The 17,420-nt window shown below is 43.0% G+C and overlaps 1 protein-coding gene across 13 annotated transcripts in view; it reads right to left on the minus strand.

The window, feature by feature from the left end:
• Positions 1–17,420, minus strand: part of GHR (growth hormone receptor) — a 436,004-nt gene that overhangs the window by 16,420 nt on the left and 402,164 nt on the right. For all 13 annotated transcript variants that reach the window (XM_033932119.1, XM_033932074.1, XM_033932056.1 and 10 more), the window contains 2 exons: positions 11,057–11,232; positions 546–699 (listed from right to left, as the gene is read on the minus strand). In XM_033932119.1, coding sequence (XP_033788010.1) covers positions 546–699; positions 11,057–11,232 — 330 coding nt within the window. The remainder of the gene's footprint in view (positions 1–545; positions 700–11,056; positions 11,233–17,420) is intronic.

The raw sequence follows: 17,420 nt of genomic DNA on the forward strand, positions 1-17,420 counted from the left end.
GCCGTTTTTGAATTACAGTGAGAATGGCAGCTTTTTACATTTTTTCCATTGACATGAATGGGTGAAATCTGATTTTCTGTTTGTAGCTCCGCCCACGTGTGCAGGTGGGCCGCGAGACCCCCAGAACATATCACCCCAGGTAGTGAGGGATCTGCATACCAAGTTTCGTTCAAATCGGTCAAGCCGTTTTTGCGTGATCGCGGCACATACACACATACATACCTCCGATTTTATATATATAGATTTCCATTTGGTCATCTGAGAGGGTGGTCGATCATTGGAATGAACTCCCACGGCAGGTGATTGAGGCCAACAGCGTGGCAGATTTCAAAAATAAATGGGATATTCATGTGGGATCTCTAATGAGGTAGGGGCAGGGGGTGGTGAGCAAAATCAAGGAGAAGGGTCACTAGAGTGGGCAGACTTGGTGGGCTTTGGCCCTTTTCTGCCGTCATTTTTCTATGTTTCTATGTTACTAGGGTCAGAACAAAATGTGTGCGCTAATACAAGTTCATTGCAGAATGCATAATAAGATAACTTCTCACCCTCAAGGTCGGGCTGGGGTAAGGACACATAAAGTATTTCACTGTATTCTCCAAAGTTTTCAGAGGAAAGTTGTTTGCATCGCACTCGCACTTCATAGTCTCGTCCCATTTTCAGTGAGTACACCGGAACTGCTGTTGTGATTACTGGATCCATCTGGAAATATATAGTAATAGTTTATTAGGTGTAAGTATAAAATATCAAGCTTTATTTATAAGTGTGATGTAGAAATAAAAAGAAACAAAACAAAAATAATTCAGCTGATACCTTTTTTAATGGACTAATTACAGCATAGTTAGATTAGCTTTCGAAGGTAATCCTTCTTCTTCAGGTCAGAGATAAGCAAACATAGAGTACCAGACAGGACGTAACAAAAACACTGGTTTTCTGCGTGAGCTCCTGTAGTCTCTGAGACTACGACGGGAGCTCACGGCAGCCATTTCCTATGAGTGATCTGCGTGGGGCCAGGAGCATAGGAAGATCGCTCCTGCCTCGAAAACCCGCTAGACCAACAGGTAAGGCTTAAGGGATTCCGAGGGAAAGTGGGAGGGAGGCGGGAAAGGTCCAGAATACTCCTTTAATTCCGGGGGAAAGCAGGGGGTGGGTCAGAACAGGCCCGAATATTATTCATGATTTTTAAATATTTGCGGGTCGGCTCTGCCCCTAACCCCCGCAAATATTGAAGGAGATGTGTACTTTGATGTTTCACTCTTATATACTGATAGTTGTCAACATTTGCTTTTCTCTGATCTGAAGAAGGATTATCTTCAAAAGCTACTCTAACCATGCTCTAGTTAGTCCAACAAAAAAAGTATCACCTGAATTCTTTTTATTTGTTGATATCTCTAAGAGTGGATTAACACAAGTGCCATATCATTTCTCTCTAAATATAGTGTTAAATTGTAAGAAAAAGATATTACCCTCCATAATAGCTTTCAGTAGAAATAAATGCTAAACCCAAGAAGTAGGCAATCCCTTTTACAGGAATATTTTGTTACTAGCAATTGATAATTATTTCCTCTTCTTCTAGTTAAGGCAAAACAATTCAATTCATCTTGCACAAGATGGTACTCTGCAGTCTTAAAAATTCATGTATTCCAACTAGGCTTAACAAATCTTGTGTGCCAGGTATAGGCGTCACTATGGGGTAGCACATGCCACTCTCAAAAAATAGATTGTCACCCCAGTTTCATTAAGCACGTTGTTCAGTATCTTTTACCCACTCTGGCATCTTCCACCCGTCATCTCTCTCTCTTCTTCTCCTGGGATATGAACCACTCTATTCCCTTCCTCTTCCCTCCAACTTTCTGATACATTGCTGGCAGTGTCAGCAATTGAGGCAGGCCACTGTTGTCCGGCTTGCAGGAACAGGAAGTTGCATCAGATGAGGCGGCATGTGGTAGACAGAAGACTTCAGGAGCCACCCGGCAATGGCCTGCCTCAATCGCTGACAGGTTGGAAAACTGCCATGCTGTGTGTGTGTGAAGGGGGGGGATGAATAGAGAAATTTGTAATTTTTATAAACTATATTCATCTGAACTAGGATGTTTGGATGAGGCTATTACCTATGTGAGGGAGGAAGACCTTCCTAAAGTTACTGAAGAGAAGTGTCAGCTACTCAGTGTTCCCATTACTCCCCAAGAAGTGGCCTTGGTAATAAAACAAAATCTTTGCAAAGGAAATCTCTAGATCCCAATGGGTTTCCTGGAGAATGTTATCAGTTTTTGCAGAGTTATGTTGCGGGACCCTTGGCGGAAACATTTAATGGAGTGCTAACGGGTAGCTACATGCCCCTCCTCAATGTTCCAGGCTAATGTGGCAAGGACCTGACTCTGTGCACCAGTTATAGGCCCATAGCCCTTTTAAATACAGACATGAAAATTTTTGCTAAAATACTGTCATTTTGTTTAGAAAATATTGTTCCTTGCCAGTCTTTCCGCTACGACCAGCGGCAGCAGGAAGCTATTAACCTCTATAAAGGGAGCGAGACTCAGACAAATGGTATTAGAGCCCCCTAGGGATCGGGCGATACTAGACCTAATACTCACCAATGGAGAAAGTGTCACAGAGGTCTCGGTAGGTGATACGTTGGCCTCCAGTGACCACAACATGATATGGTTCAACCTCAGGAAAGGTTTCACTAAGTCAAGCATATCAACCAAGGTCCTCAACTTTAAGGGCACAAACTTCGAAAGCATGGGAGATTTCGTCCATTGGGCACTGCAAAATCATGCCGAAACAGATAATGTAGAGGTAATGGGGTCAGCTCTGAAATCAACCTTACACGAAGCAACCGACCGCTACGTCAAATCAGTAAGTAAACGGTGAAGAAACAATAGATCACAGTGGTTCTCTACAGAGATCTCAGATCTCATAAAAAAGAAGAAAAGAGCGTTCATCCTCTACAAACAATCAGGGAAGCGAGAATCCAAGGAAGACTATCTGGCAAAGTCAAAAGCGGTCAAAACGGCAGTCAGGGTGGCCAAACTCCGAATGGAGGAGAACCTTGCGAAGAACATTAAGAAGGGCGATAAATCCTTCTTTCGGTATATTACATTACATTACATTAGTGATTTCTATTCCGCTTGTGCCTTGCGGTTCTAAGCGGATTACAAGTTAGAAGACTGGACATTTCCAGTAGCGTTGCAGTACATAGAATCAAGAAAGTGTCAGTTACAATTGTAAGTCTGGACATTTCCAGGAGAAATTGAAAGCAAATAGTAGATAGTGATAAGTTGTTGTGATGAATAGAAATAATACAGTCAGGATTCTGAAGTATTGCTATGGTGGTGGTGGTGGTGTTCATGAGAGTATTTTCTAGTGCTATTGTGCAGTTATGATGATGGGAAGTGTTTTTTGAAGAGATGAGTTTTGATTTCTTTTCGGAATACTTTAATGTCTGTTGAATTGATCAGTAGGTTGGAGATGGTGGTATCAATCTTTGCTGCCTGTGTCGCTAAAAGGCTGTCGTATAGTTTCTTTCGTCTTGTTCCATTGAGAGGGGGGTAAATGAATAGGCTCTGAGTTCTCTTTAATCTGTGTGAGAGGTTACGGTGTAGTCTGTTGTTTAGGTAGCTGGGTGCTGTTCCGTGTGTTACTTTGTATAGTAGACAGTAGAATTTGAACTGGGATCTTGCTTTTATTGGTAGCCAGTGTGAGTCTAGGTATGCATTGGTGATGTGGTCATATTTGCCGAGGGAGTAGATGAGTCTGAGGGCCGTGTTCTGAACATTCTGTAGTTGTTTTATCATGTAGTTTGGGCATGATAGGTAGAGGCTGTTGCAGTAATCTACAATACTTAGTACTAGGGATTGTACTAATATCTTGTATTGATCTTTGTTGAAGAATTTTCTTATTTTTCTTAGGTTACGCATTGTGAAGACAGAAAAAGAAACACAGATGGGATAGTACGCCTTAGGAAACCCGACGGGAACTATGTAGAATCGGACTCCGACAAAGCCAAACTTTTAAATGAATACTTCTGCTTGGTCTTCAGTTGCGAGGCGCCGGGATCCGGCCTTCAGCTGCCGACGAGGGAAAACTTGGAAGACCCATTTCGAAATATTGAGTTTACGCCCAGCAGTGTCTATGAGGAGCTACTAAGACTCAAGGTGAACAAAGCTATGGGACCGGACAAACCACACCCCAGGGTGCTCAGGGAGTTGAGTGACGTCCTGGCGGAACCGTTATCTGCGCTCTTCAATCTTTCCCTAAGTACAGGAAGAGTCCCGCTAGATTGGAAAATGGCTAACGCCATTCCACTCCACAAAAAGGGATACAGGACGGAGGCTGAGAATTATAGACTGGTGAGTCTCACATCGATAGTGAGTAAACTTATGGAAACACTAGTCAAACGCCAATTGGATACGATCTTGAACGAGGAGAATCTACGAGATCCCCATCAACATGATTTTACGAAGGGAAGGTCCTGCCAATCAAATCTGATCAGCTTCTTTGACTGGGTAACAAGAAAGCTGGGTATAGAGGAGTCCATGGACATCGTGTACTTGGACTTCAGCAAAGCGTTTGATAGCGTCCCACACCGCAGGTTATTGAGCAAGATGGGTTCGATGGGACTGGGTGAAACATTAACCGCATGGGTTAGGGACTGGCTTAGAGGTAGACTTCAGAGGGTAGTAGTAAACGGTACCCTCTCCAATACGACAGAGGTGATCAGCGGAGTGCCGCAGGGCTCGGTCTTGGGCCCAATCCTATTTAACATCTTCATAAGAGACTTGGCTGAGGGGCTTCGAGGTAAAATTACATTATTCGCCGATGACGCCAAACTATGCAACATAGTAGGCAACCGCACAACAGATGAAAGCACAGTGCCCGACAAAAGCTCAATGCCCGACAGTATGATGCAGGACCTACTCCTGCTGGAACATTGGTCAAAGACTTGGCAACTAAGTTTCAATGCCAAAAAATGCAAGGTCATGCACCTTGGCGGCAAAAATCCATGCAGGACTTACACCCTAAATGGTGAGATCCTAGCAAGGACTGTAGCAGAACGTGACTTGGGGATGATCATTAGCGAAGACATGAAGACTGCCAATCAAGTGGAGAAAGCTTCATCCAGGGTTAGACAAATCATGGGCTGTATCCGTAGAAGGTTCGTCAGCCTGAGGTCATAATGCTGTTGTACAGATCCATGGTGAGACCCCATCTGGAATACTGTGTACAATTCTGGAGGCCGCATTATCAAAAAGATGTGCGGAGAGTTGAGTCGGTTCAGCGAATGGCCACCAGGATGGTCTCAGGTCTCAAGGTTCTCCCGTATGAGGAACGATTGGGTAAGTTGCAGCTGTACTCATTCAAGGAACGCAAAGAGAGGGGAGACATGATCGAGACGTTCAAATATGTCACAGGCCATATCAAGGTGGAAGAGGATCTCTTTTTCCTTAAAGGACCCAAGGCAACAAGAGGGCATCCGTTGAAAATCAGGGGTGGGAAATTTCATGGTGACACCAGAAAATATTTCTTCACCGAAAGGGTGATTGATCGCTGGAATAATCTTCCACAACAGGTAATTGAGGCCAGCAGCGTGCCAGATTTTAAGAAAAGATGGGATTGGCATGTGGGATCTCTTCATGGAGGTAGTTAGGGGGTGGGCCATTAGTGTGGGCAGACTAGATGGGCCGTGGCCCTTTTCTGCCGTCATGTTCTATGTTTCTAATCCATTGGGACCAAACTAGATTTGTCAAGAGGTAACAACTGGGAGATAACTTCAGGAGGGCATGCCACCTGATCAAATGGATACAGTGTAAGAAAGTCGATGGCCTTGGATGTAGAAAAGACATTCGATTGGGAAATCACTAATGTAATGTAATGTAATGAAATATACCGGAAATAACTTTTTGAGATTTTAACCCGTACAGGAAAGCCTAGGATAGGCACATGGGATCTCTTAGAGAGAGGAAGAGATCATGGTAGCTCAATAGTGGTGACTGGAGTGACTTTAACTGTGTTTTAGTTGGGTAGAGGCACGCACCAATGGTGTCCAATGTCCCCACTGTTTTTTGCGATTGTGTTGGAACCCTTGGCCCAAAAAATTCAGTGGATAAGGAGGAACACAAAGTACTTTTATATGCTGATGATACATTTTATATGCTGATGATACATTAGTTTTTATGCAAGAGCCAGAAACATCTTCACTTCATTTCCTGTCTAGGATTACCTTGTTTGCAAAAGTATCTGGCTTCAGGGTCAATATTGAGAAAACAGAAGCATTGTGTGTTAACCTTTCCCGCACAGAAAGATGAAAAGTTCCCTTCAAAACTGTGCACAAGGATGTATGATAGCTTGGTATAGTTGTTACTTATAAGTTGGACCAATTATATGAACTCAATTATGGAAAACTGACTAAACAAGTTAAATTTAACCTAGCCACGTGGGACTTGGCTGCGATACAAATAATGATACTTCCAACATTTTTTTTTCCCTTCTCTCAGCTATCAATTTAGGTCCTGAAATCCAAATTCAAGATCTGAAGCTAAATATTCCAGCATTTTATCTGGAAGATGAAAAAACCGAGATTAGTTTCCAAAGGCTTTCCCTCCCTAAATCAAATGGAGGTATTAATTTCCCCAATCTGTGGCAGTATTACAGGGCTGCAGTGTTGAAGGCTCTTAGAGAATTTTATATCCAGCCCTTTACAAATCCATTGGGACTGACAAGAAAATGAAATTTTATAAACTCTCTCTGTTTTTGAGACTTCAAGGTGAGATATAGGAGTTTTTATACCCCATCCTCACAGTCATATCTTTTTAGACTCCCTTTTGACTCAGTAAAGTCATCTTTGAACACACCTGGTGAGCTTTTCTTTTTTGCTAAATTGGTACATTGTCATCTGGCTTCACCAATTACTTTCAGACTCTGAGATGTAGGTTGGAGGATCTGGGATGGGACTTATGTATAGATCTACTATATTTTATCAAGGTACTTTAATTTCATATGCCCAGTTATAGAAGCTACTGCATTCCAAGATCCCTTTCTTTCAATTTTTCCATCTCCGAGATCTTCTGCTCAGCATAGATACCAAAAAGAATCTGCATAGGCCTCCCATTGACTTTGAATTGGCTCTCTTTAAATGGAGACTCAGAAAGGGCATTTTATCTGGTCTATAGAGGGCACTGAGGAAAGTGAGGATACTCAGATTTTTCCATACCAGGGCCTTTGGGAAAGATGGTTGGATACTCAGTTCGGGCCTGATTCTATAAAAGTATCTACTTTTAGGCACCTAGATCAGTGTGCCTAGCCGATCTAGGCACCTAACTTAATTTTTTAATTGGTCCAGTTGGTGCTGTTAATTGAAAAGTGCAAAGAAAAAGAAGCAAGCTGGCCTCAACAAAAGCACAAACCATACAATAAAGAGGCAAGAGAGATGCGGTCTCTTTTGTTAGATGCATTGCTTTTCACTGTTGATATACATTAATATATTTTTTTATCAACCTGCTCATCTTTATTTTCATATTATACTTCTAGCATTGTGTTGACTTTAATTATATTTATGATTTAGTCAGGGATGTCCAACTTGCGGCCCAAGGGCCGCATGCAGCCCCGTGAAGTATTTTGTGCAGCCCCGGTCGAGGGCGATGCAGTGTTTTCCTCTGCTGCCCCCGGGTGTTTACCATCTTGCCGGCTCCCTCCTCTGTCTTGCTGCAGTGTTTGCGCATTTGTGCGGCCCCAGAAACATTTTTTCCAGCCAATGCGGCCCAGGAAAGCAATTTAGAATTTCCTGATTTAGATATTCTGCATTGGAGTTTTTTGATTGGCTGGTTTTTTGATTGACTGGTTCTCTTTATCACATCAGCCTCTATGATGATTCCACTCTAATTGGTTCTTTTATTACATGATTCACACTGACATACATCTTATAAGCTTGGCCATGTAGTAATTGGTTGCATAATGCTTTTTCACAACATGATCCACACTAACATATATTTTCTTTTCAATGCATGAGTGTGGCATTTGTACCATTGCATTTTTGAAGGAAATTTGTCTTATTGTTTTTTAAATGCAAATTTGTTATTTTGGTTCAATGGCTATATAGCATTTTACATGTTAGTTTGATGTCAATATGTTTTTTGCCAGTGTTTGGTTTTATGGTCTTTTAAATGCAATTGGTTTTTTGATTGTCTATTAGGTTGAATGGCCAAATAGTATTTTATATCATATATGTCAATTTATATGAGTTGAATATTGGCAAATTCATTTCTGTAGGTTATGTTGTTATTTTACACCATGATGCAAATATGGATTTTATCTTTGCTCTTTCATATTTTGTATCTGTCCATTGTTATATCATGCCGCTGTACCAGGCCATGGTGCGCCTTCACCTGGAGTACTGGGCACAGCACTGGTCGCAGTACATGAAGAAGAACACGGTACTACTCGAAAGGGTCCAGAGAAGAGCGACTAAGATGGTTAAGGGGTTGGAGGAGCTGCCGTACAACGAAAGATTAGAGAAACCGGGCCTCTTCTCCCTCGAACAGAGAAGATTGAGAGGGGACATGATCGAAACATTCAAGGTACTGAGGGGTCCCTTTTGCCAAGCTTGGCAGACAGCAGTAGCATCCCCATGGTCCAGCATTTATCCCTCTCTCATTACCCGGACCATGTGCAGCATCTTTTGCCCCTGCCCACCAGCCCCACATTTCTCCTTCTATCACCCCTCTCCAGAACCATGCCACGTCACTTCCTCCATTCCCTTTACCACTGTGTCCAACATTCCTCCCTCTTGCATCCCTTTCAATCTGTTCCACTGTTCCCTTTCCACCACATTTCTCCCTCTCATCTTTCTCTTCCCTATCATCTGTACCTCACTCCCTCCCTATGACCAAAAATTCTTTCTTCCATTCCCCATGTACACAACTATCTCTTTCCCTCTCACTGACACACCCACGCTCAATTCTCCCTTTCTATTCCCTCCCCCACCTCAGCATCTCTTTCCCTCCCTTCCTCTCTTCCAAGTTCATGCCTTGTGTCCAAAGTGCCCTCCCTTTCTCCCCCTTCTGTGTCCTGCGTTTGCCTTCCATGCATTTCTCCCTACACTCTAAAGCCCCCTCCCCCCAGCCAGCATCCCTCCCCCTTTCCTGGTCCTCTTATCTTTCTTTCCACCGGGTTCGCTCCATCCCTCTTTCCTTTCCATCTCCCCACCCTCGTTACCTCCGTCTGGCACTCGCAGCGACATCCCCCTTACTACTCCCGAGCTCTTCTTCTGCCTTCCGGTGATGCCACTTCTTGTTTCTGGTGGAGCAGAGTGAAGGCTCCGCTCCAGCGTGATCACTACGACTGCCAGAGCAAGGGGGACAGAGAGCGGTGCCCAGGTAACGCGGCCAGAGGAGGAACGGAGGGGGGAGGGGGAGGGGGGACCCGCTTGGCCTCTTCACAGCTACCACTGGATGGGGGAGGGGAGGACTGAAAAGGAGTGGCTTGCTTACCTGCATGCTGCACGTGACTGACGCGAAGCTTTTCCTCCGACATCAGCTCTGATGTCGGGGGATGACTTCCAGTCGGCTACATGTGCATGTGCAGGCAGGAAAAGACGAGCCTCTCGGCTCGAGCTAGCTTCAACCCCACAGGATCCCCGCAAGATTCCCGTCGTCCCCATTCCCTTACAGCTCTCTAATTTGCAGAGAACTTTATAGATTTGAGCAGATTACATTTGCTACTTGGGCTGCAAAGATCTTTTTCTGGTTAAGTGGATGCCTTTCCCAGGTGGCACTCTTTGACCTACTAAATATTTGACTCTTTGAATGCTTCTAGGCTTGTTAGACACCATACTATAATTGGTATATTTTGTACATGATACCCTGATGGACTGTTTTGATTTGTTTAAGACTGTCTTAAGTGTGCGTGGGGGGAAGAGTGAACGTGGGTGGGTTTCTTTAAAAATAAGTGGAAATGGGGCATTGTTAAGTGCAAAATATAAGCACTATTCCTATTTTGTCACTGAAGATTAATAACTTTTCTGTTCCATTTGATTTTATATAGCATATAGAAAGTGTAACATTAAACAATAAAATACTCAATAAACAGCACTTATATACTTGCTTAATCATGACTCAACTGACCCAACCCTCCCTCCCTCTCCCCCCCCCCCTCCTGGATGTGTGTGGAAAGCTAAAAAGATAAATTAAATTTGGTAGGTATCTAACTAAACCTTAAGGTGTTTGACAAATGAATCCAATGGACCCCAAATCTCATTAAATTTCCTGGTCTCTCCTGATTGCTCTGCTAACATTCTTTCATACCAGTAATATAAACAGAGAGATTCCAACCAAAATGTAAAATTTAGACGATCCCAATTTTTCCAATTCCTAGTTATCAGCTGTATGGCCACTCCGGTGATTATAAGAAGAAGCCTATCTTTATTATCATCAATTGGGCTTATAGGCATCAAAGATGTACTAAATAGAATTGTACTATAAGCTAATGGAATAGAGATCACTAAAATAATATTAATTTTACTCCAAATAGATCTCTAGAAATTAAGGGCTCCTTTTACTAAGGTGTGCTAGCGGTTTTAGCGTGCGCTTAGTGCGTGCCTCAATGCCATGTGCACTAAACGCTAATGCCTCCATAGAGCTTGCGTTAGTATTTTTCATTTAGTGCGTGGTTTGTGCGCGCTAAAAACACTAGCGCACCTTAGTAAAAGGAGCCCTAAGTATCAGTGGACAATAAAATAGAAGATGATCTAATGATCCCACTTCAAGATTACAGTGCCAGCATTTATTGGAACGTGTGCTATCTATTTTTTGCAATCTTACCGGGGTCCAAAATAACTTTTCCGTTATACTGTTATAGCTTCCTTGAGAAATGAACTATGTATCCTTTTCTACTGTGCATTGTATACTGCAGATGCTTAATAAAAATTATTTTTATAAAAAATGGGTTATTTTATCACAAAACTTGCTATTTTAGGACATAGTCCCATTTTATGAAGTGAAACCCTGTGCTAAAAACCAAGTAGCATGGTGACACGATGCCCATGGCATTCTTCGTATCTCACCTTTATCCATTTTGTTTTATTTACTTCTTTCAGCTGGAGTTCATACTGAAGTGTAATCCATCCTTTCCGCACATCTGCTGAGGGTGGTGGATCCCATTTCACTTGAATATCAGCATGAATCTCAGATAGGCTAGTCAATAAAGTCCAGCCGAGGTCAATGGGGGGATCAGGTTGTACTATTGAAATATATTAAATCCAATCAGTACTTAGTAAAACCTATCTCTTTTCTCAAATCATCAGTATATGACATAAGAATGGGAAATTGTTATTAACTTGTCTATTTAGAGCTATAATCTTTTTTTTTTTTCCTGCTGTGGGTTCAAAACTCATCAGGTGCACCGTCCTATATTCTTGTATGTTTTCCTTTTCCCATGCTCACAACAAGGTCCTTCTTAGCATAACATACCCAAAACACAAGTTACTTCAGCCTTTCAGTTCATTCTGCCTTTTCAGTTCAAGGATCTTTTCCTTTCATTATTTTGCAGAGGCTGTGTATTATTTTAGGCTTGATCAGGTTTTTCATCCTTTTTTGATTATTTTTGCAATTGTATTTTGAAATAAGGTTTTTCATTTGATCAGTGTATTTTATCCCTGTACTTTTTTAATTTCCATATTGGTGCCATTTTTATATTCAACAAAGAAAAATGGGGAGACCCAATGATCCACAGTGAAAACAATCCACCGATGAAAACAAAATCAAAAACTATGGATACAGATGTTCTGGAGATAATTTATTAAACACTGACATATAAAACCATGAAAATTCAATTAAAAAAGTACAATGATAAAAAATACACTGTGTATTTTTTATCATTGTACTTTTTTAATTGAATTTTCATAGTTTTATATATCAGTGTTTAATAAATTATCTCCAGAACATCTGTATCCACAGTTTTTGCCATTTTTATATTCAACTTTTTTTCTTTTTTTTTTCCTCCTGTCTGTCAATCACTTAAGTATCCCGTTATGAGACTAATTTGTACAGTTTAATCATGCTTTTTCTACTTTTAGTATGTTTACCATATTAACACCTTACACATTTTATCTTGCTGACCACATTTTCTCCATTCCCTAGTACTTCCATTATATTTATGTCCTATTTTTCATCATGATGCTACATAGTTTTGAGAGATATACAGCTATTTGCCTTTTTATCCAGTGACTCTGTAGTGGAATTCATTTTATTGTACTGTATTTTTGTTCATCTATTTTATACATTCCCTAGTGGCCAAAACTGTGGAAACTCTTCAAGTTCTGTAATCTCAAAAAAACTTTATTCAACTGTTCCTCCAGTTACTTATTTAATCCTGCAAAGTGTGATATTTATAAACATTCTTTGATTGTTTATAAATATTATTGGTAATATTTGTGTAGTAATTTTGTTTAGTGGGAGGGGCCTTAGGCACCTGGGCCAATCAGGCCCTAGGATCCTATGGGTTAGGCAGGGTAGGGACAGGCCTGCCTCATTTGGATGGAGGCGGGCCTGCTGGCCGGACGGTGCGAGGATCTGTCCGACCAACTTGCAGTTAAGCCCGAGGGGGGGTTCTGGGGTGGGGGTTTCATTGGGGGGGTCCGTCAGGAGGGGTTGGGCACCCTCCTACTGGCGATCTTCGTGGGGGCCGTTGGGGGGGTCTGGGGAGGGGGGTTGGGGCATTTTGTTTGGGGGGATCCGGTAGGAGGGGTTGGGCACCCTCCTGCCGGCGATCTTTAGGGGGGCGAGTTCTGTCGGCAGGAGGGGTTGGACACCCTCCTGCCACGATCATTGGGGGTGGGGCTTACTGGCAAGAAGGGTTGAGCACCTTCCTGCCAGCGATCACTGGTTTTGTCAGCAGGAGGGGTTGGGCACCCTCCAGCCGCGATCGTCGGGGTGGGGTGGGGGGCTACCGGCAGGAAGGGTGCTCTCCAAAGATTTGTGGATAGCATGCCAAGAAACTGTGAGGCAGTAATCAAGGCTAAGGGATATCAATTCCGCTAACTCTCCCCTCCCTCCTTCCCTGCCCCCCTCCCTGACCTCGATATGCCTCCAAACTCTCTGACTTCGCCTACCTTGCCAAGCCACTATATGGCCTCTCATAATCAATCTCTGTTTTATCTAAATGTCTTGTCTTTGTTACGCCTTTATATTATATGCCTTATCATTGCCATGTATGTAACATCGCTGTAAATGTACAGTCTCTTCTTTTGTTAACCGCATTGAACTTCCATGGTATTGCAGTATACAAGAATAAAGTTATTATTATTATTATTACTAGTGAGAATGATGAAGTCATCAGATAGCTGGACAAATTATTATTAGCTTTGGTAGCTTATGACTTGAAAGAGTCCAGAGAAGTTTATGAGAAGAGTGATGGTTAAGGGGTTGGAGGAACTGCCGTACAGCGAAAGATTAGAGAAACTGGGCCTCTTCTCCCTCGAACAGAGAAGATTGAGAGGGGACATGATCGAAACATTCAAGATACTGAAGGGGATAGACTTAGTAGATAAGGACAGGTTGTTCACCCTCTCCAAGGTAGGGAGAACGAGTGGGCACTCTCTAAAGTTGAAAGGGGATAGATTCCATACAAACGTAAAGAAGTTCTTCTTCACCCAGAGAGTGGTGGAAAACTGAAATGCTCTTCCAGAGTCTGTCATAGGGGAAAACACCCTCCAGGGATTCAAGACAAAGTTAGACAAGTTCCTGCTGAACAAGGACGTACGCTGGTAGGGCTAGTGTCAGTTAGGGCGCTGGTCTTTGACCAGAGGGCCTCCGCGTGAGTGGACTGCTGAGCATGATAGACCACTGGTCTGACCCAGCAGCGGCAATTCTTATGTTCTTATGAACAGCATTATTTTTGTGAAATGTGCCAAATATTATGCTGGTCTTGTTAAATGATTACAGAGTTTCTGTTATTAGTTGAAAATGTATACATTAAATTGAATTATGATGTTCTAGCTATTTTATTTAAAGCATAATGACTAAAATGGTAGGTGTTTCCACAATTTTGGCCACTAGTGTATTTGCTGTAGTTCTATAGCCTTCTACACAATATGTAGCATGAATTTCATACCATAGGCCCTCATTTCTCTTAGGGCTCCTTTTACTAAACAGCAGCAGAGGTTTCTACTCCGGGCCAGTGAAGTAAGTGCTCCAACACTCATAGGAATAGCCCGCAATAGAAATCTCTATCGCCGTTTAGTAAAACCCAGCATTAGTGTTTCTATCATCACTTATAATAGCTTTCAATATGGTATCTAGCGTAGATTTCACATCATGCATTTTCATTATATTTGTTTTTCACACCATGGGACCCTTTTACTAAAGTTGCATCAAAAGTGGCAGCGCGCCGCTTAAACATGTCTTTCCCATGCCCTAAGGGCACTTGTGCCAAGGCTAGAAAATGGCTGACTTTTCTATTTTCCAAATTAATGGCTATATCCTAATTTCGCCATTAGCATGCACCCCTTAAAAAAAGTTACAACGTGAGCCCTACCAACACCTATTTTATAGGCAGTGGGGGCTGGATTCTGTAATTAGTGCCTAAAAAAAAGATAGGCACCTAAAGTTAGACATCTATCACATAATCAATCACACAGGCGACAATCACAGAATTGCACTTAGCAACGCCTAACTTAAAACTTACATGCCTGTTTAGTAAAAGGACCCCTATGATTCCTATCTGCACACAATTCTTTTATATTCACACCATTATTGTCATATGTACATACTGTAATTTCCAATAACATTTCTGAAATTGCACAGCATAAGCACATTGCTTGATAGCACGCACCTTTTTCTCATCTCACACTTTTTCGCTGATTCCTTACATTTAAACAACAAATATAATTATGTATTTTGCATTTTATTTTTGGAGGACTCATGAGAAAGGTATAGTTTGCCAAAACATGAAGTCTATTTCGTCTACACTTTTATCCACATTCAAGACTGTACTTTCTGGCTCAACAAGAGTCTGTTCTGGTTATACGTTTTCCAATAAGCATTTTGGATCATCCAGATACTGTGGGTTTCTCCCACTTTTGTTTTATTCTGCCTGGTGGTTCCTGTGGGTCTACGTTGGATCTCCTGTGTTTTCAAGACAATGCCTCAACAGTCATGTTGCATTTCCATCCTCTTTCTATTTATGCTTCCTCTGTGTCTATCCCATGCATTTTTTAATTCATTTGCTGTTTTTGACCTATCATCTCTCCCAGAAGGGCATTCCAAGTGTCTACTACTCTCTCTGTGAAAAAGTATTTCCTAAGTCTACCTCCCTGCAATCTCCATTCATGTCCTCTAGTTCTACTGCCCCTAAGTCTCTGAAAGAGGTTTGTTTGAATATTAATGCCTGTATCATATCACCTCTGTCTTTCCTTTTCTCTAGCTTATACATATTCAAATCTCAATTCTGACTTAATGCTTCTCTAAGTGCACTATGCAATGTGTCTATCTGATGCTATTCTATAATTTGCATACATCACTTGGCAACATACCTATAGCCTGCCACCTATGCTTTGCCCCCTTGCAGACTCATGCTATAGCTTATGCAAGTACCAACTAAGGTGCCACTTATGCATGCAAGACATGTAACTGCATGTGCCCAGTTATAGAATTGCCCTGTTGGGAGACATAATGACTGGCCTTACTGTCTAGTCTATAAATTAACAAAGATTTTCTTCAGCAAACTAAAAGTTAATTTTATGAAGTCTTTGATAGCTTTGAGAATGCAAAAAAGAGAATGAGAAGCAATGTTCAGAGAACACAGCCAAATTCTTCCCATTCCCAGATGCCTGATTCTTCACTCTGAGGATACTCATATGGTCCTCTGCTACATTTTCACTGCAAGAAATTAAAAGGATGGAAAGAATCAAGGGCTGCCAAAATAGACTCTGTGTAGGAAGTGGCTTATGTTGTTCCCTTACAGTGACTTACCCCCTGTTTTACTAAGGTGCGCTATGCGCTAAATATACGTGTGCGCTAACCGCTAACGCATCCATAGACTAACATGCATGCATTGGTGTTTAGTGCGTGGTTAGTGCATGCTAAAACGCTTAGCGCACCTTTGTAAAAGGAGCCCTAAATATGAAGGTGCATTAGAATAAAAGAGGAACTAAGAGAGGTCACGTGGTGTCATGAGCGCGTGAGGACGTCTCCTCGCTCGCTCCGGGGCTGCCCTGCCGAATTCTCTTTAAAAACGGACCATTGAACCCCCCTCGTTGCGGGTACACCACAGATTGACCAAGCGCTGGTGCATGGACAAATACCTGACTCGATCCCGGGAGCTAATGCAGACGAAATCGGCACGAAAAGACCGTGATCGGGTGCGGCCTGGCGATACTAAAATGGCGGCGAGTCCCGCGGTGGCGGTATCGAACCTGACAGAAGCCGCGCTGGGCGACATAAAGGAGGCCCTTGCCTAGGTCTTGGGACCAAAACTGGAGGTGTTGACGGCGCAGATCGCTAATATTGAAACTCTGCTGGAAACAGCGTCGGCTCGCACCACAGAGCTGGAGCAGCGGGTTTCCTCCCTGGAGGATGCAGGTAACACCCAGAGTGCTGATCTCCTTGCATTGCAGGCGCGGGTTCGGGCCCAAGCGGACAAGCTAGACGACCTGGAGAATCGGTCCCGTCGCTCGAACCTGCGCCTGATGGGTGTCCCGGAGACGCTCTCGGAGCGCTCACTGCCAGAATTGTTGGAAGGGTGGCTGCGAGCTGAGCTCCCGATTTCTTCTGCTGCGGGGCCTGTGCGCATTGAAAGAGCGCATCGCTTGGGCCCTCGCCCTGGCCTGGAGGCCAGACCACGTGTGGTCATATTGAAACTCCTGAACTTCAGACACAAAGTGGAAATACTACAACAGTACCGAAGCAAGAAAGACACTTTGAAATATGATGGCTCACCGATTCGCATCAGCCAGGATTACTCCACGGCTCTGCAGGAGAAGAGGAAACCTTTTTATCCACTATGTGCGCAGTTATCGGAGCTCAAGCACAGATTTCAATTCAACTACCCAGCTATCCTGAGGATCCAGCGTAATGGGATCTGGAAATCCTTTCATTCACCGGATGAAGCAGCTGCATTCATCAAGCTTCTTGGTGACCCAGATCAGGGAACTGTCTGATTGCACTATTGCTAACCTTGCACTGTGGTTTGTTTGTACATTTCCTAGTATTGGCTAATTACAAGGGGGACCGTGTGTGTTTTTTGGGGCCCTCAGGGGCGCACATTCTGATGGGGCGGGGCGGGGTGGCCCGGGATGGGGCATCTCTGGTGACCTCTTAGCTCCCACATGTGGGGGAAGTTTGGAGTTGTTGGGGGTATTTGGGGTGAGGGGGGGTCCTGGGTGGCAGCAACCAGGTTATCAGTTATTTTGTTTTTCTTGTTCAGGGTAG

The sequence above is a fragment of the Geotrypetes seraphini genome, chromosome 1 (assembly GCF_902459505.1).
Source record: "Geotrypetes seraphini chromosome 1, aGeoSer1.1, whole genome shotgun sequence".
NCBI classification, from domain to species: domain Eukaryota; kingdom Metazoa; phylum Chordata; class Amphibia; order Gymnophiona; family Dermophiidae; genus Geotrypetes; species Geotrypetes seraphini.